A 7,645-nucleotide genomic window follows, 5' to 3' on the forward strand; every position below is an offset into this window, starting at 1 on the left:
AATAACCTTCAGAAAGCACGTTATCTTTGTAAACAAGCATTTACTTGGAATTTGTGAGAAATTATAAGAATATTACAGAAATTCAGTCACAGCATACATGAAAAACACAGTTTATAGTTAAAATTAAAGATTTAATAAATTAATTAAAATGTACTATAGTTGATGTTTCTTAAGTAGCTTTATGAGTTCTTCCAGCTTCATGGCTGTTTTAATGTCTCCCTGGACTTTAAGTCTGCCACTTGTAAAAGCAGCTATTGGTCGCAGTTCACCCTGAAACATGTCCAGAAGGTCACAGTCACTCATATTCAGGGTTACATCTGGTTCTCGACACAAGGACCCTTCCCCAGCTGCACCGCTACCTAAAGTACAAAGAGAAATAGACAGATTTCATTTTTTTTATGTTTTCGTACACACATTTAGCGCCAAGTAAAAATTCCATAATCATGACATTTATCACCTTGGCTCAGATCCACATAGTAACGGCGCTGTTGTCCATCTCCTGAGCTGATGTCAAACTGATAACAGGCCCCAACCTGGCGGACCAAAGACTCAGAGAGGAGCAGCTTGACTTTGCTGAGCAGCTCTTCAACACAACCTGGTGTGGCAGTGACAGACTCGGCAGCACTGCTGAGCTCATCCGTAAATGCTATGCTGTCCTCTGAAGAAAGAGGTGAAGATTACAGCACTAATTATGGAAAAGATGCAAGAAGATTTTTTTAAGTGTTCTGTCTTACCCTGCTGAGGCCGTGATGTGGCACCGTGGCTCAGAAAGTGCATGGCCAACTGCTGAATGGGGCCAGTGAGGCCTTCAAGTCCAGGTGCAGAGGGCATAATCAGGGGGGCAGAGGGGCTGTCCTCTGGGGCTTTCAGTAGAGAACCAAGGGTAAGCTCTACTCTATCCACCTCCAGCCCCCAAGGACGAGTCATCTCGTTTATGTCCATCTGTAAACATGAAGCATGAATGTAAACATGAACTGATACAGCAAAAGAAATCAGCACAGAGTAGCTAAAGCGTGTCCTCACCCCAAGATATTCCCCTAATTTCACTCTCTCAGTTTGAATCTCCCTGACGGTCTTCTTGGCCAGGCTGTGGGTCAAAGCCTTCTGTGCCGTCATTCTGGTGGAAGCATTGAGATCCTGGACTGACACCACTGACAAGACTGGGTTCCAGATCCTGAACTGGATGTCTGCTCCCACTGACAACACACCACCATCCCGAGTAGTCACCTATAACAGCACAGTGTACTGACAGCTGAACTTACATGAAGCCAAACTGGCAAACGAATTAGTACATAAGCATCTCCTCTTAAATAAATAACATTCACAGCTCCTAAGAGGAATGGCTTTGCAAAAATCTGAAGCTCAATTGAATATAAATTATGCCATCAACTTGAAGTTTGAATTGTTTTTGTCTTTTTTTTAAGTGTATTAAAGGTAAGAATGACAGGCTAAGCCATATGAGAAGGAAAAAATTATCTCCAGCACACACAAAATAAATTTCATGGAACTGAAGTTACTGCTTTTAAAACATTTTTAAATGGTAAATGATGCGTATAAGATGTGTTTTACCAGTATCAGATTTCAAAAGTGTTGTGTTACAGTGTGGCAAGAGCAGAAAAATCAGCTGATCTTATGCAATCAGAAACCAGGAAACAACGGCACACAGATCATGTATTTCATCCTATGCTAACCTCTCCTGTGGCTTAAGGATAAAAAGATATAATGTAACACTTCTTTAGCTATTAATTATCATGTACTGTACATGTATATGGGCAGAGTGGATCTCATCCAAAAGACTATCAAAACCATGTTTAACAAACATGCTGAAACATCTTTTTATTTATCTTTTTAAATGCCACAGGCCAGCTATACCAATAACAGCATGTCTGGCAGTTTACCTGGCAAGGGGGGATGTTGAAAGCACGGGTGCGCAGATCTACTTTCTGCCACTGATCAATGAGAGGCAGCACAAGGACGATACCAGGGCCCTTTGGAGGACATATTCGACCGAGACGAAACACTACTATCCTCTGGTAGTTTGGCACAGTCTGAATTGGAAAAAAAAAACCATTGTTTATTCTCAACAAGTGAGTGGAGATGCTATGGGTGCAATTTTAAGCCAAACTTACTTTCAGTACAAACCATCCCGTTATTGGAAAGGTTAAAAAGGTGCAGATGTAGACCAGGGAGATGACAACTAGGTTGCAGATCCACGACAACCATCCCTGGGAGGTGTCTAAAAGGGAAGAAACCCCAAGAAGGGGTTATTTTCATTACTGATGGTCAAGTTAAGTCACTCGCACCAGAGCTATGCAGTGTACAAAGTGTGCTAGTATGCTAAAGTATATGAAATATAGGAACAAATGACTAAAGTATTGTGATAATGTCATATCGTGGGCTGTCTGATGATTCCCACCTCTAATATATGAGACATTTCATTATATTCTTTGTGTATTTTGATATAACTTATGTTGACGAAAAAGAAGTTAAGTGTCTGTCTTACTTTCTCTTTGAAGTGAATAACAATCGTACCCTAAACCACAAATTATGTCCCCCTAAACCAGCTCGTGTTAACTAGTGTCCTACCTGTGAAGTCGTTTTCAGTAACATTGGGGATGTAGTCAAACGAAAGGCCTTTGTGGTAGTTGTTAGAGTCCACAAACAGACCAGGAGTCCTCGGAGTGCTGAAGTCCCTTTGAGGGAGCAGGCGATACGAGTTTTTAAACATTGGTAATTTGAAATAATTGCTATCGCCTAATTAATGCACCTTCATACTGTTTATCGGGCACCGTGCAAATGTCAGCGCGCCAAAAACTTTGTTTTCATACACTTTTACTTTAGCTCACTATCCTGATGCGCTTCCGTGTTTTTGTTTTGCTACGCCTCTGCTTCTTCCTCTTCTGCCACGGAGGCTGTCAAATAGCCTTTAGGCGCATTAGCGCCGTCCTCTGGATTGTGGGCGATAATCCCGATAAACCCACAAGTGAAAACATATATTCAATAAAAACATTATTAAATAATTAATTAAATAAATTCATTTTGCAATTTTGCAGGTCTTCTGCAATTTGGGTCCCTCACATTCTAAAGGTAGGTGAAGCCCCTCCTCTCATTAGGTTCAAGGTTGAAATGTAGCCTGACACGCTCCTCGACATGTGCAAAAATGGGGGTGGGGGGGGGGTAGATGCATTACACTGCATGTTTATAATCCATCTGTTAAAGTAACATGGACATATTAAAAGTACTCCACTATATGTTCGAGTCACAGTTTTTTGTCTTGACCCCAAAGCCTATTTTTATGCACTATACATTTTCCTTATGAATTAAATGTTATCTCTTTTATTTTGAAGGTACTATGCACAATATTAACATAATGATAATAATAAGAAAAATGAACAAATATACTGCACTGCCTCACCCCTATATTACTCATTTGTACAAATCAACTTTTAAATTATGTACTGAAGTAGTGTTCTAAACAAATGTATGATATGATATGCATACATATATATGATATGATATGTATGCATGAGAATGTGATGCTCTGTTTGCTCTCGTACAAAACGTGGCCTACCACAGAGCTGTTGCACCTGTGGATATAATTATCTTTTACCCAGTATAAATATGGTTTTCTCTTTCTGTGTCATACTTTTAATATTTTTCAGACCATCTAGAACAACCTGATACATTTAATACAATTCAACAAAGAAAATGATGGTCACAAAACAGTTGGAAGATAAACCTATCAGAGCTCTTTGGTTTCTGTTTCAAACATGTGTTATACATGTTCTTCTCAAAAGATGAATACTTTTTATGCTGAATTCTATATTTTATAGTGTTTATTGCATTATTTATTTACTCTATTTGAATCAAATAGAAAAAAAAAAATCCCAGAAATCATTATACTTGACAATACAACTTCATATTTATAGACATTTAAAACATTTAAAAACATGTTTGCTGGCATGTACTGTTATTTCGCTTGTTACTCAGTACGCTGAATGATTAAGTCTAGCTGTAAGCTTCACAAGACGACTTTGTGGTTGTAACTTAACAGAAAAATGTGCTTTAATAGAATGCCATAACCAGAAGTTGCCTTTGTCTTGAGGAAAAAAAGCACAGTTTCACATAAATGTCTCTGATCCATTCATGACTGTGTTTTTCAAACAGTAATATGTCAAAATATCTTTTGTCATAAAGGCTTTTTTGCATTAAACATGAAAGAAGTCATCAGCAGAATGCATGAATTACACAGTCACACAGCTTGCAGGAAGTTTTCCTCCGTGTGCTTAGTTTTTGAACATGTCACACAGCAGCTTCTCCATGGGTGTGCTGCCAATGGTCCTCTGAAAGAACAGCTTAGCGATCTTCTCTGAATTCACAAAGCGGAGGGAAGGCAGCAGAAGAATTAATCTCCCAAACCTTGTTGGACAAAAACAAAAAGAGTGCGAGCTAAATGTTTCTGTGGGGGGGAGAGATTTGACATTCTCCAGCTGTTATTATGTTTGAAGATTTTGTGGTATTTTGTTAGAAAAGAAAGTGCAGTTACCTGGCACCCTGGTTGGGATACACTGAATGGATGTGCTGACCCAGCAGCACCTGTGACTGGGCCTGCAGATTCTCCACCTGTTCTGGATCTTTAAGGTTGCGTACCTCTGCGTGGGAGATTCAAACAGCAGACATCGGTTTGGTGATCCAGAAATCAGTGACTACCATCGCTGCATCAGTGATTCCTTACCTGGCTTAAACAGCACAATGGCCTTCAGACAGGCAAATTCTGTCGGGTCAACAGTCAGGGCTTTAAAGCGACTAAAGACTTCTTCTAAGATCTGCAGGTCAGCAGTAAGAAGGTTGATATTGGCTTGCTGTGGGGTAGAAAGGTCTGGCAGAGACAAAAGAGGACAGCTGTCCATGGGCAGAGACCACTGGATGGCACACAGGAGGAACATCTCACTCCAAGCTTCTTCAAGAAGAATCACCTGAGGATTTCACAGAAATGTTGAGCATCTCATTAGTCTCACACACTATCCATATATGTTAAAAAAAACATTTTAAGATGCAAATACACAAAGAAAAAATATCTGTCTACAGGCCTCACCTGGTCACGAAATGGCAAGTGAGCAAACACAGGCAGATTTTTTGCCCACTTGACTGACATGAAGAGGAGTCGTGCCGATGTCTCATACACATTCTCTGGACAGCTGGAGGTATAAGGGGACAAACGGCTGTCGAAGGGAGTGAGGTCCCTCTCTGAATTTGTTGTCACATCAATATTTTCCTCCACTGTGTAGCAGAAAAAGAGACATAGGCATTACAATCCAAATATCCCACACCGTAAAGTCAAATCAAAAAGTCTGTTTTCAAAATATTTTTACTCATTTCAAGACAAATAGGTTTACACCTCTTTCTTCCAAGTTATTTTACCTCTTTCATTTGATCTTACCGTCCTCTGGCTCCAGTTTTGCACAGGTCTCTGCAGTCAGCAGGCTGACCATAAAGCGGTGGTTGTTACTTATGTTGCTGCAAAGTTTTACTGTGGCAGAAATTGGAGCTGACGACGTGACCAAAGGCCTGGAGATGACTGCTGAGTAGGTGTCAGAGGGGCTGAGCGCTTGCGTGGTGACCAGGTGCTCCTTTTTGGTTTCGACATTTATAGAGTCCGGACTGACGTGAGCTGTGCTTCGAGGCTGTCGCTCATTCTGCACAGCTGCCACAACAAAGCACAGGAAAAGCTACACCATCTCACAGTGAGGCTTTAGGTATTTCATATCAATACGCACAGATAATATCTACAAGGTCTGCTTTTTCTGAGTTTCTCACCATCTTTGTTCATGCCAGCCTGGAGGCACTTCTTTAATCGACAAGCTTGGCACTGGTTTCGATGCGCTTTGTCAACAGGGCACCTGCCATTTCCAGCCTGACACCTATGAAATAAAGACACAGATGGAGTTCAAATGCACTTCCTTAATTGTCATATGATTGTTTTCCTGTTATGTACAGCTGCCTTTCACAGAGCCACTTGCCCACCTATAGACGAGTCTTCTCCTCACACTGCGCTTGAAGAAGCCGCTGCAGCCGTTACAGGCAAAGATGCCATAGTGTTTGCCACTGCTTGAGTCAGAGCAAACTTTACAAAGCAGGCCTTGGCCAAACGATTTACGCAGACCTTTTTCTGTAGAGAATAGATAGTAGAAATACTTAAAATAATTTCAGATTCTTTTGAGCACCAACGCTATTTTAACTACAGACTGATGTAAAATTAGCTCACTCTTTTACGCATTTTGAGCTTTGTGTCAGATTCTGTGTGTAAATCTATGTATTTAAAACTTTGTGAGCATTAATTATGAGTCTAGTCTGCTGTACTGAGAAGCCTTTAACAATCATCATCTAAGCTTTCTAAAATCTTGCACATTTGTAGTAATTTGTAAGTATTGGCTCACCTGATTGAGCTCCGTCTGTGCTCTGTTGCGTGAAGTCCTTCAAGGTGTCCGATGAAAACATGTTCATCTTTGAAATCTGCTCCTCCATCCTTACTGAAAGACATATAAACATAAGATGACTTCCTGTTTTGCATGAACTGTTTTCTGTGATAAAGTACTGGCCACAATTTTCCCAAAAACATGCTCATCAAAAGTTTTTTCTTTACACTACCTCACAGAAAGCTTCAGGGAAGCTCCTTAAAGAATAAGCCTTGTTGAGTGATCTGGATACAGTGCTGATGTTCTTGTACTGCTTAAATCTGATGAAGGTGGGGTCAAGGGAGATACAACTCGCCGTCTTCTTTCTTTCTCTCTCTCCAGAATGAGTGTGAGAGCTTGAGTCGTCTGGAGGAAGACAAGGAGATTAGCACCGGGCGCTGTGTAAGCAAATGCTGATTTGTCATCCTCTTAATCTTTACCATCTATAAGGGTAAATCAATCAGTCACACCACTTACAGGCACTAAGTATATTCATTCCTCTTTCCTCTCTCGCTCCTTCTTTCTGTCTCTCTCTGGTTATTTTGTTAGTTGTGGTTCCTAGAATATTTAAAAGTAGGATGGGAGGCAGAGTCTTTAGCTTTCAGGTCCCTCTTCTATGGAACCAGCTCCCAGTTTGAATTTGGGAGACAGTCACCCAAGATTAGGCTTAAAACATTCCTTTTTGACAAAGCAGGGCTGGAACAGGTGATCCTGAATCCACTCTTAGTTATGCTGCAATAGGCCTAGGCTGCTGGGGGTGTCCCATGATGCACTGAGTGTTTCTACAGCACTCGACATCTAATCATTAGTTATTGTTTATTTCCAATTTAAAGTGCATTGAGGGGACTGCTCTTGTGATTTGGCACTATATAAAAAACAGAATTTTCTCTTAGATTGTTTTCTTCCCATCCTGTTTTGTTCTGTTCTGCTGTGAACGATGTTCCCACATTACTATAATTAGTCTGGCTGTATCGTGCCAAATGATATTACAAGACAGCAACTTTTTCTCCCTAAAAACATCAGTGTTGGTTTATTTGCTCATGTGTTCAGAGATGCAGTTTAGCCTTATGGCACTACAGTTCTGCGCTGCAAGGATTGTATGAATGTCACTGTAAGGATGATTTGCAGAAGAAATTTCGTGCTAGCAACAGCCAACAGGCAAACTATTATATTAGTGCTCATTAGCAGCA

General features: G+C 40.5%; 2 protein-coding genes across 2 annotated transcripts; both read right to left on the reverse strand.

The window, feature by feature from the left end:
- Window positions 1-20: 20 nt before the first annotated feature.
- On the reverse strand, window positions 21-2,894 carry stoml1 (stomatin (EPB72)-like 1). The gene is made up of 7 exons (XM_085282232.1): window positions 2,587-2,894; window positions 2,130-2,236; window positions 1,899-2,048; window positions 1,024-1,227; window positions 735-942; window positions 458-658; window positions 21-359 (listed from the first exon to the last, which is right to left on the reverse strand). The coding sequence occupies exons 1-7, from the start codon at window positions 2,726-2,728 to the stop codon at window positions 154-156; spliced, it is 1,218 nt and encodes a 405-aa protein (XP_085138358.1). The 5' UTR covers window positions 2,729-2,894; the 3' UTR covers window positions 21-153.
- A 774-nt stretch (window positions 2,895-3,668) lies between these two features.
- On the reverse strand, window positions 3,669-6,784 carry nr2e3 (nuclear receptor subfamily 2, group E, member 3). The gene is made up of 9 exons (XM_085281099.1): window positions 6,649-6,784; window positions 6,438-6,530; window positions 6,025-6,169; window positions 5,818-5,921; window positions 5,441-5,704; window positions 5,096-5,280; window positions 4,736-4,976; window positions 4,547-4,652; window positions 3,669-4,419 (listed from the first exon to the last, which is right to left on the reverse strand). Exons 2-9 carry the CDS (start codon window positions 6,523-6,525, stop codon window positions 4,287-4,289), a joined length of 1,266 nt encoding a protein of 421 aa, XP_085137225.1. The 5' UTR covers window positions 6,526-6,530; window positions 6,649-6,784; the 3' UTR covers window positions 3,669-4,286.
- Window positions 6,785-7,645: the final 861 nt, after the last annotated feature.

This window comes from Mchenga conophoros, linkage group LG7 (genome assembly GCF_057382185.1).
Source record: "Mchenga conophoros isolate Kocher_MC1m ecotype Shallow Benthic linkage group LG7, M_conophoros_male_GT1.1, whole genome shotgun sequence".
Taxonomy (NCBI): domain Eukaryota; kingdom Metazoa; phylum Chordata; class Actinopteri; order Cichliformes; family Cichlidae; genus Mchenga; species Mchenga conophoros.